General features: G+C 37.5%; 3 protein-coding genes and 1 pseudogene across 7 annotated transcripts in view; 1 reads left to right on the forward strand and 3 right to left on the reverse strand.

Annotated features, from left to right (window-relative positions):
- Positions 1 to 367: 367 nt before the first annotated feature.
- On the reverse strand, positions 368 to 14,054 carry AK6 (adenylate kinase 6). 2 transcript variants are annotated; one of them, XM_086362078.1, is made up of 5 exons: positions 14,012 to 14,054; positions 12,248 to 12,340; positions 3,691 to 3,749; positions 3,358 to 3,503; positions 368 to 649 (listed from the first exon to the last, which is right to left on the reverse strand). In XM_086362078.1, the coding sequence occupies exons 1-5, from the start codon at positions 14,037 to 14,039 to the stop codon at positions 457 to 459; spliced, it is 519 nt and encodes a 172-aa protein (XP_086218204.1). In that variant the 5' UTR covers positions 14,040 to 14,054; the 3' UTR covers positions 368 to 456. The 2 variants fall into 2 exon arrangements, with proteins under 2 accessions (XP_086218204.1, XP_086218203.1); XM_086362077.1 differs by having other exon boundaries at positions 13,910 to 14,054.
- On the reverse strand, positions 5,433 to 6,319 carry LOC147350492 (N-alpha-acetyltransferase 20 pseudogene; annotated as a pseudogene).
- TAF9 (TATA-box binding protein associated factor 9) lies at positions 10,493 to 14,054 on the reverse strand. Of its 3 annotated transcripts, none has more exons than XM_086362074.1 (3): positions 14,012 to 14,054; positions 12,248 to 12,340; positions 10,493 to 11,538 (listed from the first exon to the last, which is right to left on the reverse strand). In XM_086362074.1, the coding sequence occupies exon 3, from the start codon at positions 11,519 to 11,521 to the stop codon at positions 10,727 to 10,729; it is 795 nt and encodes a 264-aa protein (XP_086218200.1). In that variant the 5' UTR covers positions 11,522 to 11,538; positions 12,248 to 12,340; positions 14,012 to 14,054; the 3' UTR covers positions 10,493 to 10,726. The 3 variants fall into 3 exon arrangements, with proteins under 3 accessions (XP_086218200.1, XP_086218202.1, XP_086218201.1); XM_086362076.1 differs by having other exon boundaries at positions 13,910 to 14,054; XM_086362075.1 differs by having other exon boundaries at positions 13,770 to 14,054.
- A 332-nt stretch (positions 14,055 to 14,386) lies between these two features.
- The window catches only part of RAD17 (RAD17 checkpoint clamp loader component), a 33,952-nt gene continuing 26,948 nt past the window's right edge, over positions 14,387 to 21,390 (forward strand). The window contains exons 1-4 of one of the 2 annotated variants that reach the window (XM_086362069.1): positions 14,387 to 14,853; positions 15,993 to 16,096; positions 18,754 to 19,011; positions 19,534 to 19,617. In XM_086362069.1, the coding sequence (XP_086218195.1) occupies positions 16,055 to 16,096; positions 18,754 to 19,011; positions 19,534 to 19,617 (384 nt within the window). In that variant the 5' untranslated portion in view covers positions 14,387 to 14,853; positions 15,993 to 16,054. The remainder of the gene's footprint in view (positions 14,854 to 15,992; positions 16,097 to 18,753; positions 19,012 to 19,533; positions 19,618 to 21,390) is intronic. The other variant, XM_086362068.1, reaches the window with a different exon arrangement.

Genomic DNA, 21,390 nt, shown 5'->3' on the forward strand with positions numbered 1-21,390 from the left:
GACATCATTCACCATAAGCTATCAATTTCTAGTGTGTATGTTCTCGCTTTTGCTCCATCATAAAGTCAAAACATCCTAAGCTGAACCATTTTAAGTTGGGTACCATCTGTATATGCTTTTGTACATTTTGAATTCTATACAGAGTGCAAGTATTACTTCTTTTTTTTAAGAAATAAAAATGGAAAATTGATGCTTTATCTTTAACCTGTGTTTTAAGAGATCATCTTGATTTTCTTCTGTAATAAACTTTTACAGTTTAACTCTCAATCCTTAATAGTATTATTCATTATATTTGAGTTTAGCTTTCTCATAGAGGAAAAAACCCAAACATAAACCTTTATAACCACCTCCTAGTCTAACAGCACAATTTCAATAAGAAAGTTTTATTGATAATTGAATAATTTATGTGACATCAGCAGAGAGATGTCAAGAGTGATTGTGCAGTGGCCATTCTTGTTAAGAACTGTGATCTTTGACCCAATGCTCAATCCATTTCAGTATCTGATTGATATTATCCTCTAGATCTTCTGGTTTATTGCTCGGCAGTTGATGCACTATTTCTTCCTTGTAGGATGCTAAGGCTTCTTCATGAAGAACTTGAAAAATTTCACACTGAATATTATCTTTTAGTTTCTTCTCATTATAACCCCTAGAAGGCAAAGAGGAGATAATCTGAATGGCATTAACTAGAGTTTTAGGAACAAATTAGAAATTGGACACTTCAGAATCTATACACTTTTTGAACACATGAAGAATCGCACAAAAATACTTCTTAGTTTCTTTACCTAGAAATAATAGGTTGGCATTCCTCCCCCTACAATCTGTCAGCCATTCAATTAGCAAACATCTACTTACCTCAAGCCAGATGCCCAGCTATGAGATTAAGCAGTCTATAGTTATGGTTCTAAATTTTAAAAGTTAGAGGAATTAAGATATAGACAGATAAAACAAATAAATGGCATATAATAAAATGCACATGATAAAGAATATCATATACTAATTGGGTACTAGATCACACAGATGTATCTGTAGTTTACCAGTTCCAAAGACACTGAAAAAATTAACTTGTATAATCTTTAGGAAGATGTAAATTAGCCAGCTAGTTAGTGAAATGAGTAAGGAAAATTCAGACTCAAATTAATTCAATTTTGTAACAATCAAAATTAGATTGAACTACTCAAAAGGTGATTAACTTTATGGAAAGATAGCCCACAGAATGGGAGAAAGTTTTTGCAAATCTTATATCTGATAAGGGACTTATATCTAAAATACATAAAGAAATCTTACAACTTTATAAAAAAGGCCAAATAATCCAATTAAAAATTGGGCAAAAGGTCTAAATAGATATTTTCCCAAAAGATATACAAATGGCCCATAAGCACATGAAAACGCACTCAGTATCATTAGCCATCAAGGAAAAGCAAATGAAAAGTACATTGTGATACTACTTCATATCCACTAGGATGGCTACAATCAAAAAGATAATAACAAGGATGTGAAAATACTGGAGGCTTCATACACTACTCTTTGGAATGTAAAGTGGTGCAGTCACTATGGAAAATGTCTGACAGTTTCTCAAAAGTTATACATAGCTATTTAACATGGGACCCAGAAATCCTATTCCTAGAGAAACTTCAATACCCAAGATAAATGAATGAATGCATAATGTTCACAGAAAAACACATGCATGAATGTTCATAGCAGCATTATTCATAACTGCCAAAAAGTTGAAACAACCCAAATGTCTATAATCTGATAAACAGATAAATAAAATATGGTATATCCATATAATGGAATATTATTTGGCAATGAAAAGAAGTACCAGTACATGCTACATCACAGATGAACCTTGAAAACATTATGCTAAATAAAAGAAGCCAGACACAAAAGATCACATTTTATATGATTTCATTTATATAAAAAGTCCTAAATAGGCAAATCCAGAGATAGAAAGTAAATTACTGGTTGCCTGGGACTGGGGACTAAGGGGAGATGGGCAGTGACTGCTAATGGGTATGGGTTTTTTTAAGGGGGGGGAGGTGAACATTTTTAAAAATTGGTTATAATAATGGATATACAACTCTGTGAATACACTGAAAACCACTGAAGTGTATGCTTCAAATGGGCTGTACAATTCATATGGTATGTGAATTTATTTCAATAAGGTTTTTTTCTTTAAATAGGTGATTACTCATTAAAAAAAATAGGTGATTAATTTTTTCAATGGCTAAAAACAAGACTGCTTTTCTCATACTTTAATCTTTATTTACATAAAATTTTAATTTTTAATAAAAATGTTAAATGGTTTTTGAGAAAAGGCATATGTACCATATTGTCTCTATTACTTCTCTGTTCAAATATTTTTAATGGCTTTTTCTGCCTCAAGAAAGATGATGAAAGCTTCAGGTATTATTCCCACCTAACTTTCCCTGTATATTTCATACTATACTTTTTTGTGCAAGGATTGACTTCCCTTGTAGCTCAGATGGTAAAGAATCTGCCTGCAATGTGGGAGACTCAGGTTTGATCCCTGGGTTGGGAAGATCCCCTGGAGAAGGAAATGTCAACCCCCTCCTGTCTTCTTCTCTGGAGAATTTCATGGACAGAGGGAGCCTGGCAGGCTACAGTCCATGAGGTTGCAAAGAGTGTGACTCACACACACACACAGACATACAATTCAACGGTGTTTAGTCAGAGTTGACTATGATCACTGAGAACACAAATTCTGAACCTGACCTTAGTTAGGCAAACTTCTGGAATTTTCCTTCCAGAAACTTCTTTCTAAATTCCTTTAAAATTCCCCCTTTGCCACAGCTTGAATCAAAAGACAGTGGGGAAATGTTTTCCATAAAACTTTGCTTTTTTGGTTATTCTAGATTAAGCCTGATGCTCTCTTGGAAAGGATGAACTCAAATATGTTGTGAAATGTTAATTTATCTTGTTAGTTTTTCATAAGTTTTCTCATTTCTGATGTGAGGATGATTTAAGTGGGTAATTTTCATTCCATAGCAAAGAATATGCTATTGTCTTGGCTGTTTTCCTAGACAAGCTTTACATTAGGGAAAAAGCATGACTAAATAGTTGCTATATAGTACATTTTACTGAATCAGACTGTCAGTTAGGTCAGAATCTACTGCTTGTGTTTTACAAATGCATCTTTTTCTCTTAGGTTCAGAATGTTGGTACTATACAGACTTGGTTTATAATGAGAACAAAATATAAAGCAGTCACATTTTCAAATAGAACCTTTTTGATGTTAGTAGTTGCCAACTTCAGGAATCTGAAAGAAGTTTATATAATACTTTAAGAATGTAAAAAAAAAAAAAAAAAAAGAATGTAATGTTTTTCCTTTCTTACCTATTTTCAAGTCTTTTGTACAAAATACTGTTATCTGTTTTCAGGACAAATACTATATGAAACCAGCGTTCAGGGAAGAAATCACAACCATGGTAATCAACAATAACTCCACCTTCACTCATTTGGTTTTCTAGCTCATCAACTACCTGTAAGAAAGGGAAAAAATAAAGATGAATACTCTTTTAAAAACTGAGGTCAAAAAAATAATAATAATAAAATAAATAAGCTAAAAAAAATGATCACCTCAGTATTCAATCAATTAAAAAAAAAAAAACCTAAGGTCAACTTTCCTATTAAATTTTTTAAATGTATACTTTAAAAAATTGTACTTACTCTATCTTCATCTAAAATGGGACAGTCATACTCTTCATCATAGCCATCATATAACTGCCCTAAAAGAGATTTACATTGGAGTATTAAAGTAGTCTTTTCTTGGTAACTTTCAGTAATTTTCTATTACTTTTTTAGAGATAAGAGAGGGCACTAATACACAGTGTCACATGGACACCAAATATAATGAGCAATGCTGATAAGTTAGAATTTTGTCTAAAAGGAAATTTGGGTAACAGTATATCTGCAACCGCTTTAGTTATTGATGGTTTCAAAACTGAAACCATCAACAGAGAACCAACTTCAGTATTTGTGGTCCTAAACACTCACATACATTAACAGCAGATTAAGTTCCAAACTTATTAGGCCAAGGATATGAAACTTATTAAAAGCAATAACTGGCGCTTGATTCCACGAATGAACCCTTTGTCACCGAGGTCACATTCACGGGGTTTGGGGAAGGAAAGTCAGTATACACATGCTCCTGAACGTCTAGATTTCCAGCATCCCCAAAAGCCAAGGGTTAAATTTCAGAAGGTAAAACAAGAATGATGCGGGCAGGCATAAAGAAGGCAAATTTAAATCTAACATAAAAACTTTCCAGTAAATTCGTTCTCTTTCAAATGAAGTGTGTCGTAAGGAGGCGAGATATACCAATCCCACCCTCACCCTGAACCCCTGGGAGGCATGTCCTCACGAGGCAGACTTAGATCATCCTTTTAGCCATCTCAAAACGCATGCTATAGTCTTCTCCCTCTTCCCCCTAACAATGTGGCACAGGTTGAAATGAGCTTAAAATGGACATAAGTTCTGAAGTGACAGAAGGGTAGTCCCTGAGGGTTAGTGGAAGGCAGAGGCAATTTTAACTGTCTTGCCTGGAAATCGGCCTGTGGACCGATTCTGAGCACATGAACCACTTCTCTAGCATCCTAGTGTGACCTCGGACTTCCTGGGTTACTGTTCAGCTACCAGAAACTTTACCTGCTAAAAAGTTAAACTGTCTTGGTGTGGGGAAAACTGGTTAACTATATAGAAAATAATCTAAACCCTTACTTTACACCACAAGTTCTAGGTGGATTAAAAAGTTAATTACTACATTCCAAAGATAACTAATGGAAAACTAAACTTTACAAAGGAATGATTCATTTGAGTCTGTGAAAAAAATAACTGATTCAAATAAATAAAATGTTAAATCTCTTGAAGAATTTTTTTTTTTTTAATAGCAGGGAGAAATATTTATACTAGGACAAAGGGCTGAAATGTAGATTATATAAATATCTCAAAAACAGTAACCTAATAATAAGAAAACAATTCACACAGAATGGAAAAGATAATTAATAAACAATACATGAAAAAAATGTTGGACTTTCCCAGCTACTAAAGAGATGCAAATTTAAATGAGCCTTTTTATAACTGTTATATTATGTATTTAGTAAATTGACTCTGAAAATGTGTAATTATTTTTTAGAGTCAACAGTGCATTTTAGTATACATCTTAGATTCATACAATTCAAATATGCTTTTAAAGCTTAAGTTCAATACAAGATAAAAATGTATATATAGCAGCGGTTCTCAGGCACAGAATTTAGGAGACTGGAGCAAGCTTTTTCCCTAGCACATTGTGAATAGTATGTTATGAGCCATGCCAGTGGAATGTTCCCTTCTGACCTAAATGCCTTTTTTTATTGGATTTTATTACAGTGAACAGCTTTAGAAGGTATAATATTGCTAGTAGAAAAGAAGACTTAAAATAAGTTAATAACCTGTATTTTCTTGAAGTCTTTAAGAGCTAAATGAGCCCCTTTTCTCCTAATAGAGCTCCAAGATCATCTAATGAAAATAATATTGTCCATAAACTATCTGGAGCATCATCAGCCTAAGAACCACTGTTCATGGTTATTCAGTGTCTTCTGGCCTCACAGGAAGAGGTAATGGTATGATGGATTTCTCACTGTCCTTGGATCGTGCTTTCCTCATATTGTAAAGAGTCCTCATCCGGCTCCCCATTGCGCGCTGAATAAATAGTACTCCTGACTATTGTGTCCATGCTGTAGCCTAGCCGCTTGTACATGTTGACAGCAACTGGGTTAGACACTCTTACAAAGAGATCAACTAAAAATCCACCCGTTCTTTCTGAAACCTCCTCTAATAACTCCATAAGTTTAGCAGCCAAACCATGGCACCAAAATTCCAGGGCAACGACAGAGCTATGATGTGCCCATGCCATTCTTCCCTTGCCACTGAGCCTTCTGCTTTGCCCATGGTATAACCCATTAACTCTCCACCAGGGGCCTCTGCAATGAAGAAGTACTCCAGCCAGTGGGCGAGGTACTCTAAGTAAAAAGGAATCCCATAAGTTTCTCTAAGTGGATCCAAGTTAAATGTTGTTGAAGCAAAACAGGTCGTCACATGGCTGCACCCACGGGAACCGGATTACCGCAATACCACAACCGCCCTGGAAATCTGTAATTTTTTCAAGAAAAATGTCCTGTCCAGAGATTTCTTTGACCTCTGAATTTCTAACCAGAAAAAAGTATAAAAGATGCTTTAAAATACTCAACAACAGTGAATTAGTTAAATCTTGTTTACTAACTGGCTGAAGTATGTAATTAAACTTAAGTAAATTAGGTTGTTAAATTTCTCCATTATTTTTACATTACTTTCCATATATACATATGTGTGTATATATATATATATATATATCACAATGCCACAAAATGAAGAATACCTACCGCTGATTTTGTACTATGTGGGAATCTGGAGTAGATAAATGTTCCTTCATATTTTAAGTCCAGACTAGTATATGTTGTCTAAAATACAACTTTTAATATATGTTGTCTAAAATACAACTATAGCAGTATTAACTTCATTATTAAAAGTCTTTATGTATTGCAATGCTGAAATGCAGGATTTTTTAAAATCATGTTAATACATTTTAATAAAATAGTGTAATTCAAGCTTTCAAACATTCATTTCAAAAAACATTTATCTAACACCATGTCCAGTAATTACAGAGGAAATGAAGATATAATAGTGAACAAATTGAACACCAAGACCAACTTAGTCCTTCCCTTCAACAGTTTACAGTAACATGAGAGATGATAGACAAGTAACCTGGAAATTGTAATATTTAATGCTGTGGATCATGGTGCTTTGAGCAATAAGATGGGCATCTTTTAGGTGAAGAACATAAGCAGGATATTTGGGGAAGCTTCCTGGAGGAGGTAACTTCTAAGTAGAAACTTGAAGCTAAGGAAAAAAAGGTAGGTAAGATGATCCTTCGTTCCCAGGTGGCTCAATATGTAAAGAATCAGCCTGCCAATGCAGGAGACTCAGGTTCAATCCCTGGGTTGGGAAGATCACTTGGAGTAGGAAACGGCAACTAGTATTCTAGTATCTAGTATTCTTGCCTGGAAAATCCTATGGACAGAGGATCCTGGTGGGCTCCAGTCCGCAGGGTCACAAAAGAGTCAGACACGACTCAGCAACTAAACAACAATGAGATACTGAGATTCAGCACTAATGGTCTTGAGGATGGCTCAGTGGTACCAGGGACACAGCATCAGTGGTCTTATGAATGGAATAGGGGTTTCAAACGGATTTTTTAAACTATCAAGATTAGAAGCCAAGTGCATCTGGCTAGCATGTGAATGCATTTGTATGTGTGGTGGGACAGGAATCAGGAGTGGACAAGCAGTCAGGGAGGACCACAGAGCACCTAAACATTCATTTGGAAATGTCCAGGACTATCCAGATGGTTACATCTAGTAGATGTCTATAAATTGGGCTAAGTTTTAATTATTAATCTAAGAGTCACCAGCAAAAATAACTGACCAGTCTGAGTCAATGAGATCACTAGACAGAAAGGCAGGATTACAAGATCACAGAGGAAAAGACATATGTGGTGGGAAAGCAAGAATCAGATGAAAGCGTTGGGATAGCAGTGCTGGTGAGAGGACAAGGAATAAGTTAGTTTCAAAGTCTTCTAGTGGTAGGTTATTAAAGTGAGGGGAAAAATGAGATACACAAAGGTTAGAGTGGGGATGGCAAGCTTTTTCTATAAAGGGCCAGACAGTAAATATTTCAGAATTTACACCCTACTCTTTAGCTAGTGGCTCCTACAAAACCAGGAGCAGCCTGCCAATCCTTGAGTTAGAAACACACCAAGATTTTAAGTGTTGTGGGCCAGATATTTGAAATGCATCTAATGTCTAGATCCATGAGCATGCTGGGGTTAGGGACAGGGGCTGAAGATTGATAAACTAGTGGCAGAACAATTAAGGATGCTGATAACAAGTGTAATTAAATGACTGCACATGGGACAGGACAGAGAGGAATGCAGGCTGAATGAAGAGGGATAAGGAAAGCAGTCTTGGTCCCTCCACAGTCAGGACTCTCTCTAGTTTTATTAAGCTTAAATCCCCACCTAATTTTTCCTGCTTTAGTTCTAAGCAACATAGATGGTCTCTTACAAATAATACAGAAATTTAACATGATTACCAGGATGGCAATAAACTCCATTTAGGCACATTCATTTAAAACCAGTTTTGTTTTGGTCTCATGACTTACAGCAGGTTTCTAAACCTGAAATACTACTGACATTTTGAGCTTGGCCACTTGCTCCTTGGAAGAAAAGCTGTGACCAACCTAGACAGCCCATTAAAAAGCAGAGACATTACTTTGCCAACAAAGGTCCATCTAGTCAAAGCTCTGATTTTCCAGTATTCATATACAGATGTGAGAGTTGGACTATAAAGAAAGCTAAGCGCCGAAGAATTGATGCTTTTGAAGTATGGTGTTGGAGAAGACTCTTGGAGAGTCCCTTGGACTGCAAGGAGATCCAACCAGTCAATCCTAAAGGAAATCAGTCCTGAATATTCATTGGAAGGACGGACGCTGAAGCTGAAACTCCAACACTTTGGCCACCTGATGCAAAGAACTGACTCACTGGAAAAGACCCTGATGCTGGGAAAGATTGAAGGCGGGGGAAGGGAACGACAGAAGTTGAGATGGTTGGATGGTATCACAGACTCAATGGACAAGAGTTTGAGTAAGCTTCCAGAGTTGGTGATGGACAAGGAAGCCTGGGGTGCTGCAGTCCATGGGGTCGCAAAGAATCGGACATGACGAGTGACTGAACTGAATTCATTATGAAGACAGAGGACTGTCCTGTGAATTTCAGGATGTTCAGCAGAATCCTTGGCATCGACCCATTAGAGATTAGAAGAAAACCTCCCACTCCAGTTGTGACAAGCAAAAATGTCTCGGAATATCCCCCGAAGGACAAAATCACCCCATTGAGAAACAGTGCTTTGTAGAAGACTGAGTGGTTTCCCTTAAAACATATTACCATTTGGGAAAAAATGAGGCAGCTGAATGTCTCAGACTATCTCCTAGTTAGATTTTCAGGTATATTCAAATGGCATCTGTGGGGGCAAAAAATCTGATACATTTTGAAAAATCTAATAAAGCACATCATCTAACATGTTAAGTCAGACCAGAATCCTTTATCTGGCATAATAGGAGGAAAAATGCCCCATTTATAAGGAAGATTCCATCTCATTAAATAACTCATCAATAAAATACAAACAGAATGGTCAAGACCATGCACCATCAAGGCACACAACTAAAATGGTTTGTGTGTAAAGCAGACTCAAGAGGAGAGTGTCTTACTGTGGATTATCCTTGGTTCTGGTGTTACTGTTGCTCTCAATGCTATTCATGACAGATTATTTCATTAAGTTTAGGAACATAAAATTGAGTGGGTGAGAACTGGAAGACATGACTGAAATTGACTACTGTATGTAACTCTGAGAGGAGGAAATGGCAACCCACTCCAGTCTTCATGCTGGACAGAAGAGCCACCATGGACAAAAGAGACTGGCGGGCTACAGTCTATTGGGTCACAAAAGAGTCAGACATGACTTAGCGACAAGCACACGGGTGACTCTGAAATAGTAAAGTTGCACAGGCAAAGGAACAAACCAGATTTCATATGGGTATAAAATGCAGAATGACAAGCTATACACAGTAGCAAATAAAGACCTAAGTTTTATCAACTATAATTTGAACACCAAACCTGGATTAAAAATATAAGCATGATACTAGCTTATAGTATCAAGAATATGATGAGCAAAGATACATAACTGACCTGCACAAAGGGAAGCTGGGAAAAAACTTAAAATTTTTAAGTAGTGAGATACTGAGAGACACACCAAGGATCCTTAAATATTAGCAAAGGAATAGAAAAATAGGACCTAAGAAAAACCCTGGCAATTGAAAAAGGTAAATCTAAATGGATAAGTGTTTGTCACTCAGTCGTGTCTGACTTTTTGCAACTCTATGGACTGAAGCCGGGCAGGCTCCTCTGTCCATGGCATTCTCCAGACAAAAACACTGGAGTGGGTAGCCATTCCCTTCTCCAGGGGATATTCCCGACCCAGAGATCAAACCCAGGTCTCCTGCACTGCAGGCAGATTCTTTACCATCTGAGTGCCAGGGAAGCCCAAATGGATAAGGTTCACTATAAATAAAAATCCTGACCAAGTGGTCTCTCTAAAAAGCAGACATGGTTATCAATCTGAATTCTTTCAGCAATCTGAAAGAATGGCCCCTAAGAGTGACTCAACACCAGAGATCATACTATGATCTAAACATGTGAAAACACTAGAAGTGACTCTAATGGTTAAGGAGTAGACTGCAGCAACTTCAAGTTTTTCCAACTGCTATTTCTGTTGGTGATGAGGTGGAAAACTGCAATTATAAAAAAAAAAAACTAAGAACATAATTGCCAAAGTACCAACAATTAAATGCACGAATTACAACTTTATTTTTTACACTTAAAGGCTGATGAGAAACCATTACTAATCCTATTAAAGAAAATCTAACACGACAGCTCAATCGAAAAGTATGGTAAGCATATTTACTCATTAAATACTATTTTTTCTAGAACACAACATGGAAACATCTAGCATGCATGTTTAATCTCAGTACAATAGAGTCAAAATCAAGTATACATGTTACATGCGTCAAGGCTAGATTACAAATTATCATAGTCATCATCGTCGTCATCATCGTCATCATCATCATCGTGCTTTCTTTTCAATGCATTTGATGCTTCATTGGCAGTATTTTGTGATGAGACCATGTTAGTGGTAATAAGAATATTTTTGGACCCAATTAATGATGGATTAATTAGAACATTCTGAACTGCTGATGTTGCAGGAATTGAAGCTTTTACAGCTGGGGACTGTGAAGTGGGCATCTGTACTGTGAACCTTTGCCCTGTGAGGGACACTGGAGTCCCTACTTTAGTTGAAACGGACATGGCTTGTGGGGTTGGTGTGCCAAGCGTGGGAGTACTTGGTCTGCTAGTAACTGAACCAACACTTAACCGTGGAACTGTTATTCTTCCTGCAGAAGTAGATGCCTTTTTTTGTAAAGACTTAAGTCTATAATTTGGAGCAGTCAAGCAATACCTATCAGGTGGCAATCTAGGACCTGAGTAAGGCTTGATCAATGGCAAAGGGGTTTGATTTCTTTGCCTTGCAATATCTAATAAAAAATCTCTTGGTGGAGGAGAGGTAAAAGACTGGTCAGCACGACACTGGATTGCCAATCGCACATCATCTGCATCGACAGTAGCTTTCTTAGCATGACTTGAATAAATTTTTGCATCATCTAGAATTGTGGTCACATATCGGAAGGCAAACTCCAACATCTGATTTATAACTCTTGGCTCATATTCTGTAATCCCCATATCCTTCAGGATTTGTGCCATCATCTGTGCATCTTTCGGCATGCTCTTGGGAGAAGCCATCTTGCCAGACTCCATGATATCCGGTGATCAAACTTTAGATCATTTGAAAAAAATATGTACATTAGATCAAATGTGAAATAGTTACTTTAGTAGCAACTGTCAGGAACTTAAAATTTTTTAAATACAAGTTTTTAAAAACAGAAATTAAAAAATGTTACATCTTTTCAATTTTAATGAGGCACATTAAGGTTCCTTTACTTAAATTTATCGAGTTTCTACCCATTAGAGAATATAAAAAGATGAAGACACAAATAATGGAAGTGATCAAAGACTGGGAAAAACCAGGGTAAAATAGGTAAAAACATATACTTTAAAAACATGTGCAGATGCTTGCAGGCATGCATCTATCAAACTAATCTAAGACCGTAGTACAGCCATATCCTACTGCCTGAGTTCAAAATTCTGTCCTTCCAGTAAGCTCACAGACTATCTTTCTCTCTATACATATATGCTTAGCACAACTCAAAATACTCTTCCTCATATTCAAACAGTCCTGTCTTCATGGAAGCTGTTCCAGTTTTTACTGTCCACAAAAACTGCTAGCCAATTGCAGAGGGGACACAGCAGTCAAAATAACCAGGACACAGCATTAGACAATATGTTCTATTTCTATGTCCCCAACAGAGCATAAATTCCTTCATGGAAAATTTTCTCTTCTTTCTCACAAATAAAAGTGCTAATACTTCATTATTTATCTCTCACTTTTTAAATAAACAAACCTAACACCAAAGTGTCCCTTACCTTCTCGAGCTAAATCACCCACATTAACGTATTTCAGTCCTGATCTTGATGCAAGTTCTTTGCCTAATGTAGTTTTTCCAACCCCTGGTGTACCTGTAAGACAAGCCACAGAAAAATACTGTTCATGAAATACTCATTAGACTTTAGCCACTGATCTCCCCTTAAGGTTCTCAACAACTGAAATGAAGAGTTTCCTAATTAGCAATCCTATATGAACACACACCATAACCTAATGAACTACCCAAAGCCTGCTGGATATCAGAATTTCACCCAGTGTATCTGATTTTACCAGAGCAAGTGGGGCTTGGGAGAATCTAATGCCAATCACAGACTGTTTGCCATCATGGAAATTCCCAGAATAAAATTAGCCACCTCAAATAAACTGCCACCATTTATTTAACGTGTATACATATATACACATTGCATACATATATATCAATATATATACATACATTTCCTTCTCCTACATAAATGGCAATACTATACATTGTTCTTCACCTTCCCTTTTTCATATTGCTTCAAGATAATCATACTCTAATTTTCAGCTGTTCAGATTTAATGCCGCCAAAATTATAAAATCTGGTCATTATAATTAAAGATAAAAGGAATAAATTCAGGTCAACCTGTAAGGAAAATAACATTTTACCTCCAGTCCACTATAATACACCAAGTTTGAATCCTAAACTCACCATGTTTTCAATAAAATGCTCATTTATATTTTTGACGATATGGTTTAATATTAAAAAATTAAGATACTGTCTGACACAAATAAATAAGATGTTGTAAAACATTCCTCTTAAAGAGCAGGCTAAATGTTAATTTGTTGACGTTAATCTGCTGCTCTCAGCAACAGTCAAGACTTATGTGCTGCCAGTATGCTTGTTTTGTTGAAAGATACAACTGCTTTGTTTCCACAAAGAGCGCCTCAATTTTGTATTGCAACAGCATCTACACCCATTAGATTTTGACATGAATGTCCCGTGATGCTATTACCTACTACAATTTAACAGTTAAGACATTTTCAGAGTTAAACAAATTAGAAATAATATTCTTGAAGTCACTATGCGGCATTTTAGGGCCCCTCATATATAACAGGCGCCTTGAGTATGGATCCAAAGACCCAGAAGAAACCCCACAATCATCCCGGGAATCTTACAGCACCTCTGGACGAGAAACGACCAGAGATCTCAGTCGATGCCTTCTGTTCTTAAAATTTAAAAAGCCCCTGAAGCAACCTCCGCCAGCGTTTATGACAAATGAATCATCCACAGCACAAACATCCGACTCCTTTCACCTGACTCTCAGATACAAAGGAAAAATGAGAGGCAGCTCAAGAAGCCTCAAGACCTAATAATGGCATCCATCATTAACAAATCTACTAAGGGTCAGATACTGCTTTATGCTATTTAGCTAACAACCCAAAGACAACCCTACCCAAGTAAAGCAACAGCCATTTTACAAACAAAAACGTGATTAAGAAAGATTAGGCAGCTTGCCAGAAAAGTGAGCTGGATCTATCTACCTCTCTCCGCCTCACAGAGAAGGCCACCTCTCGCCAACAGAATTAACGTTCGTCGTCCCCTCCCCCCGCCTCCCGCAAAACCGCCGCGAGGGCCGGGTCGACGCCCTGACGACAACCCCGCCACGGGACCCTCGCCGAACCTCCCCACAGAACACTAAAGGAACCCTTCGGGCCAGGCCCCAGAGCACTCGGCGTCCCAGGCCAGCCGAGCCCCTCGACAGCACCCCACCGCGCGCCCTGACCGGTGAGCAGGATGTTCGGAAGCAACATGGTCCTCGCCGCGCTGGCTCCGCACGCCTCTGCACACGCGCTCTACACACTCCTGGGAGGGGCCGGCAGGGGCGGGCAACGGCAAGCGCCAGCGGCCCGGGGTACTCGAGGCCTGGAGGGGCACTCGAGACCCACCTCCGTCGCCTCGTCACCCACAGTGGGTTACCCAGCCCTCGAGGACACGCTTGCATCGCAGGGTCCGAGATACCGGCAGCGGTCGGGCTGGCGCTTCGAGTCAGGCAATGCGCTGGATGCCTAAGACAGTCGCTCCTTAGGCGGCCCCGCCCTCCGGACTGGGTCGCGGAAGCGCCGACAGATCTGGAAGGTCCCCGAGGGGCGGGGCCTCTGAGAGGCTTCCGCGCTGAGCTCGGGCAGGGCCGGGTGGATTGCCTTCCATCTGGAGCAGAGCCTGGGCTCCACCGCTCCCCTCCGCCCGCGAGGGGATGCAGCTACCCGAAAGTAAGGCTGTCGTTGCTGCGGCTGTGGTGTATATATGTCCTCGAGACGCGAATCCATGTCTGCCTTCACGCCTCCCGGCCTCTCGTGGCTCCTCCTCCCGAACTGCCCATCCCATCTGGGGGTGAGAGGGTGGGGTGCTGAGCTCTGGCCTGGAGCAGAGGCACGGGAGTTCGTCTCGGCTCTCGCCTGACTAGCAGCCTGACCTTGGACAAATATTTCAGCTTAGTTATCTCCAGTGCAGTGTGTAGGGTGGTGGTGGGTGTGCTAGAAATACTCTTCAAGGTCTCTTCTGCCGCTGACATCTCTTTTCAGGAACCTGGTATCCTCAAGGACAGTTGCCTATTTTTAAAAGGAGGTAACTGTCAGCCTTGTTTTCAAAGAGCAACTAGAATTCTGACTAGAACAACAGTCTGTCTCTCTTATTTCGACCTGCCAACTATGTTCACTCAAAGAGGTGCTTTTTTCCACCTATGTACCTCTTTGAAACTGCAAAGATGTTCCCAGTTGTGAAAAATTTGTGAGTGTGTATGATTTGCTTTCTAGTGTGTGGAAGTGTTTACACATAAATTACGTGTGTCTCCAAACTATAAAGCTCAGTTTACAGGTTTTTGACTTTAAAGAACTTTCCTTCTCGCAAACTTAAAATTGCTGAGTTCGTCAGTTTATGTAAACATTGAAGAACTATGAAATTCAGAAGAGTGTTGCCAAAAAAATGTCTTGATGACGTATTCAAAAAAGAACAAACCGTTACAGAAAAACTTCATAGTAAAATATAAAGTCTTTGTCTAAAGTCAGTGATAAGTCTGAATTCATTGTATGGTGCTTTTTTGGTTGTTTGAAATTTGGGGAAATTTTTTGAAATTTAAAGTGTGGGGGGAAAAAATTGATTTATTTTATTTATTTTTGGCTGCCCTGGGTCTTCCTTGCTGCTTGCAGGCTTTCTCTAGTTGCGGTGAGTAGGAGCTACGCTCTGGTGGCAGTGTGTGGACTTCTGGTTGGGTACTCCCCGCCTTTAGTGTGTGTGAGCCCAGTAGTTGCCGTGCAGGGGCTTAGTTGCTCTGGTATGGGGGCTCTTTCCAGACCAGGAGTGGAACTGATGTCCCCTCCATTGCAGGGCACAGTTCTTAACCACTGGACTACCAGGGAGGCCCTGAAGTGTGGAAAATTTTAATTTTCAGTATAAAAACTGCACAAAGAGAATAGTTTAATTTTTCTTAACAAAACAGAAGTACACAAATGTCTGGTTTTTCTGTGTTACCTAATGTATTACTGAGTTCATGTGAAAACTGTATCTCTGTAGATAATTGACAGTTATAGTCATTAAAAATAAAATTCACTTTACCATTTTGATTTCTTACTGCATGTATATTTACAGTATTCTCTTTCACTAGTTCTTGAGCCTTTATTATGTTGTTGATTTTACCAATACATATTACTGTACTTCTGTTTTACAATTTTCTGAATTTGAGATTTTTTTTCTTTTTTTGCCCCTAGGTGAATTATACTTTAATGTACTACAGGTTGTATACTACGGATGGGAACTATTGAAGTTTATAATGTCAAAAACTTTTTTTAGACCAAAGGTATCTTCCACAAAGGTATGATACACTAAAATGGCCATGTGATAGTTGCCCAAAAGGAGTTATAAATTTTTGAATATGTTCCTAATGACTTGTTACTGCAATCAAAGTAATGGTGCCCAGTACTTATTATAATTAGTGATCTAAAGACTCTAATAATTGTGAAACAACTGTGCACTGAAAACACAACCTTAATTTTTTTAAATTCATTTATTTATTTTAATTGGAGGCTAATTACTTTACAATATTTTAGTGGTTTTTGCCATACACTGACATGAATCAGCCATGGATGTACATGTGTCCCCCATCCCGAACCCCCCTCCCACCTCTCTCCCCATCCCCTCCCCGGGGTTGTCCCAGTACACCAGCTTTGAGTGCCCTGTTTCACACATTGAACTTGGACTGGTGATCTATTTCACATACGGTAATATACATATATCAATGCTGTTCTCTCAGATCATCCCACCCTCTCCTTCTCCCACAGAGTCCAAAAGTCTGTTCTTTATATCTGTGTCTCTTTTGCTGTCTCACATATAGGGTCATCGTTACCATCTTTCTAAATTCCATATATATGCATTAATATACTGTATTGGTGTTTTTCTTTCTGACTTACTTCACTCTGTGTAATAGGCTCCAGTTTCATTCACCTCATTAGAACTGATTCAAATGTATTCTAATAGCTTAGTAATATTCTATTGTATATATATGTACCAGAGTTTTCTTATCCATTCATCTGCCAATGGACATCTAAGTTGCTTCCATGTCCTAGCTATTGTAAACAGTGCTGTGATGAACATTGGGAATGAAAGAGCAATCAGAGAGAAATATGTTGTATGTGGTATTATAACTTGAAAAGCCCCACCTCTTAGAAATTATGTGGTTCCGTGTACCAGTTCTCAGTACAGCTGGTGGATGGGTAGGATGGGTGTCAGACAGTGTACTGGAAGTTATCCATTTTCCTAGTGGTGGATCTGATTGTCCTCTGACTGTAAGTAGATTATTTAACTTTGCTGTTTCTTCTTTTTTTTTTTTTTAAGGAAAAATTCACATTTATGTAAGAAATAAAACTTTAAAATTTATGAGTAATATGCATATTGAAGTTGCTAGATGAGAATTGCTATTAAGAGTTTTACTACTACTCATATTTTCATGTACTCTATTTTTATAAAGGAAAGGGGCCAAAATTGTAGTACCAGTGATAGTCTTTTAAAGAGGAGGAAATGAGAGGGGTAGCTATGACTGAAATTGTTTTCCCCAGAGGTCTTCCTTCCTTTACCCTCTACTGATCATAATCCTAACCTCTGCCTTTATAAGAGGAATGAAGTGTGATTTTGCATTCATAAAATACCTGTAAGCTCTAACTCCCTTCTCCTGAGCCTACTTGCAGTGCCAATCTCTGTTTGTTTGTTTTTTTCTTTCCTTCCCAGCAAGAAGCACTGTGTAGTAAGTAAATGGTTCACAACTGTGGCTGAGCATTCTTCAAGGAAAATATATCTTTGTTCCCCCTTGTTAGCCAGGCAGGGAATTCCAAAAGTCAGGCACTGAACTAGATTTTTCTAGATTTATACTGTTGGAATGTTAAGAAAAAGTTCACTTTTAAAAATAAAATTATTAAATATTTTTAATAATTAAAAAATTAAGTATTTTTAATACTCCTAAATATTTTTAGGTTAAAATATTTTGTTTTTGCATTTTTCACTGTGTATCATTATGAAGGATTTTAAAGAAAAGGAAATGATGGAGGGGAATAGAGAGGTCAGGAGTTTCTATAGACCAGAGGACCGTGAAGTAGAACTCACTGACTTTCCTGCTCTATTAACCTAGTACTCATTTTCCTGAACAAATCTGACAGATCATCCTCTCTGGAAAGCCTGCTTCCCTTTCAGAAACATACTAGTTGCTTCGTGAGCTGAAGAAAAATATAATCAAGTCATACATACGGATTATTCATAGCATCAGTATTCTTAGACCTTATCCTCACAAGTCTTAAGGTTGATAGGGATTACTTCAATGTATGAAATGGTTCTTAGTTTGTGAATATATTAATCTGGTCTAGGCAGAAGTGTTCCTTTTCTTACTGCTCTACGTGGTTGCCTTTTTCTTTATTCTGTTTTACTTCTTTTTTGATAGGTGATTTTAATTTTTGTGTTTCAAAGCTACAAATGAGTTTTAAAAGAATCAGCCTCATCTTTACCCTGAAAGTGAAAGTCACTCAGTTGTATCCAACTCTTTGCAACCCCATGGACTGTAGCCACCAGGCTCCTCTGTCCGTGGGATTCGCCAGGCAAAAATACTGAAGTGGATTGTCATTTCCTTCTCCAGGGTTTTTCCAACCCAGGGATTGAATCTGGGTCTCCTGCATTGCAGGCAGATTCTTTACTGTCTGAGCTACCAGGGAAGCCACCAATCTTTACCCTGGAAAGATTATTTATAAAAATAATTGTTTGTACTCTGTATTCATCTATATGGCATTTATCATTGCCATGGTCAAGTAGATAAGCATGCATTTATACTTATTGTAAAGTAGAAGAATAACATACATAGAGTCAGTTTTATTTAAAGAATTTGTGAGATTTATTGTCAATGTTGCTAATAGAAGAATTTTTAATAGAGTAGTTACATAGGGAATAGATGCAAAAAAATGTAACTTTATTTATATGGTTTCTTTTTTTCAGGTAACAAACTGGGTAGACCCATCATTTGATGGTTTTTCAGAGACTACAAGCATTTCTGCTATTACTGCCGCATCATTAAGTGTGAATAACTCAAGTCTTAGAAGAAAAAAGGTGCCTTCCACATTAGAAAGTAGCCGATTTCCGGCTAGCAAAGGAGGAAACCTATCTTCCTCTAAACAGATCTGTGGTCTAGAAAATTCAAAAGAATATCTGTCAGAAAATGAACCATGGGTGGATAAATACAAACCAGAAACTCAGGTAATAATTAGCATACAAAGAAGTCTTCATAATTTAGTTTCAGGAAGGAGAGGGATGTGCATTTTTGTTATTATTCATAAAAACCTTTTTGCCTAAATGAATTAGAAAAAAATAATAACTTCTAAGTTTTTTTATATTTCCAGTCTCGAATTTTCCCAGCAGTTATTCTGAAGATATATCATTGGTTATTTGTCTTTGATTTAGTTTCATTTAATCAACCCCTAACATTGACTTAATCTGTTTAATTTTTTGTAAAGTCCCTCCCTATTTATTACCTTAATAAAATATATTTCAGGATTTTTAAATATTTTATAATTTCAGATGTGCTTCAGATATTCATATGTTGTGGTCAGTTTAACAATAGAATTTTTCCATATGAATATAAAGAAGTACAATCAAAAAGACTTTTTTATTATGTTACTCATTTGCTAGTTTTTTCATTAAAAATGTGTACAATAGTCTGTGCGATGTATCAGAAATTTTTGAGTTAAAGTGTTTTTATTTTAAACTTGAAAATTTTAGCATGAACTTGCTGTGCATAAAAAGAAAATTGAAGAAGTTGAAACCTGGTTAAAAGCTGAAGTCTTAGAAAGGCAGCCAAAACAGGTAACTAAATAAGAAATGTTTTTGTTGTTTTTTTAAGCAGTTTTTATTTGTTTATTTTTGTTTCTTTGTTTATTAGTGTTTTTTTGGGCCATGCTGAGTCTTTGTTGCTGTGTGGGAGTTTCTCTAGTTGCAGCGAGCGGGGCTGCTCTCTAGTTGTGGTGAGAGGGCTTCTCATTGGAGTGCCTGCTCTTGTTGCAGAGCACAGGCTATGTATAGGGCGTGTGGGCTTCAGACCTCAGTAGTGGTGGCTCCCGGGCTTAGAGCACAAGCTCGGTCGTGGTGGTGCATGGGCTTAGCTGCTCTGAAGCATATGGGATCTTCCTGACCCAGGGATCAAATCTGTGTCTCCTGCATTGGCAGGTGGATTCTTTACCACTGAGCCACCAGGGAAACCCCAAGGAATGTTTAGAAATACTTGACCTCAGATGTTTCTCTGCCTTATAGTTGGTTGTAGGAAGTTAAAAACTTTCATGCTGATGGACATCTAGGTTGCTTCCATGTCCTGGCTATTATAAACATGCTGACTTTGTACTCATGAGTCCATCTCATCTGTGGTAGAAAGCTGTCTGACCTTACTACTTCTGCCTCATTAAAAGACTCAAGAGACTTTGAGTTTTCTCCTTTACTTTATCTCTTTTTCCCTCTTATGTCTAAAGCATAGTAAACCATTTGGGTGCTAATATATTTAGCATATCAGATTATCTCACACTGAAGCAAGTAGGCAAATTACATACTAGTTTTTTACTAAATATAACCTAAAATAATCATTTATTTTACCCTGTAAAATGTTTTTTCTTTCACCTCGTAATTTCATAATTGCCCTTGACTCCCAAGCTAGAATATTCTTCCTCTCTTTCTTTTTAAACTTTTAAAATTTTTAGATTCTGCAAACATAAAAATAGAATAGTAATTGAATATTCACAAACCTGTAATATAGCCATCATTTTCCCCCATGAGTATTTTAACATAAAATGTAAACATTTGACATTTAATTCCCTAACATGATCTCGTGATCCATTCATATTCACATTTTCCCAGTTGTCCTCAAAATGTCTTTTATATCTGGTTTGTTACAACCAGTGCATGATCAAGGACCATCCATTACATTTGATTATTATATCTGTTAGGGCTTTAAAATCTAGAACAGTTCCCTTCACTTTTCTCTTTCTCTCTATGACATTGACTTACTGAAGAGACCATGGTCTTTTTATCCTGTTGTTTGATCGGTAGATTAAGGAGGTGATAGTCAAAACTCTTCATTGTAATTTCCTCTTGCATTTGGCACATAATCTATTGGAAGATGCTTTGGCAGCATATAGGATTTTCTGACAGTCTTTCACCTAAGAGATTTAGTGTTCATTTTCAGTCCTTGTCTGGTTAGTAATTTTGTTAAGATTGTGAAATGGTGAATTTTCTACTTCTATTATTGTTATTTCTATAATTGTTAGCTGGCATTTTTCTATAAAAATAGATTTCCTCATTACTAACTGGGTTTGCTTAGTTATTAATACCTTTAAATACATTTCCAACTGGAAAGACAGGATAAATTACTTTGAGATGAAGAGTTGGTGTTTTCATTACCTCCAGTGGTAAACAGGTCCTTTTTTGAATCAAGATTCTTTCTGACTGGTTTGTCAATCTAATCTTTGGTGTAGAGTTAAGATAATGTACTCAAAATGAATCTTCATTTTCAGCATTGGTATTCCTCTACTGGCTCATAGAAATCACTTGTTTCTCTGAGTACCAATTCTTGGGTACTTTCTCAGAAAGCTT

The sequence above is a fragment of the Bos grunniens genome, chromosome 20, assembly GCF_055505025.1.
Source record: "Bos grunniens cultivar Pamir isolate PY7600 chromosome 20, Bosgru_T2T1.0, whole genome shotgun sequence".
NCBI classification, from domain to species: Eukaryota; Metazoa; Chordata; class Mammalia; order Artiodactyla; family Bovidae; genus Bos; species Bos grunniens.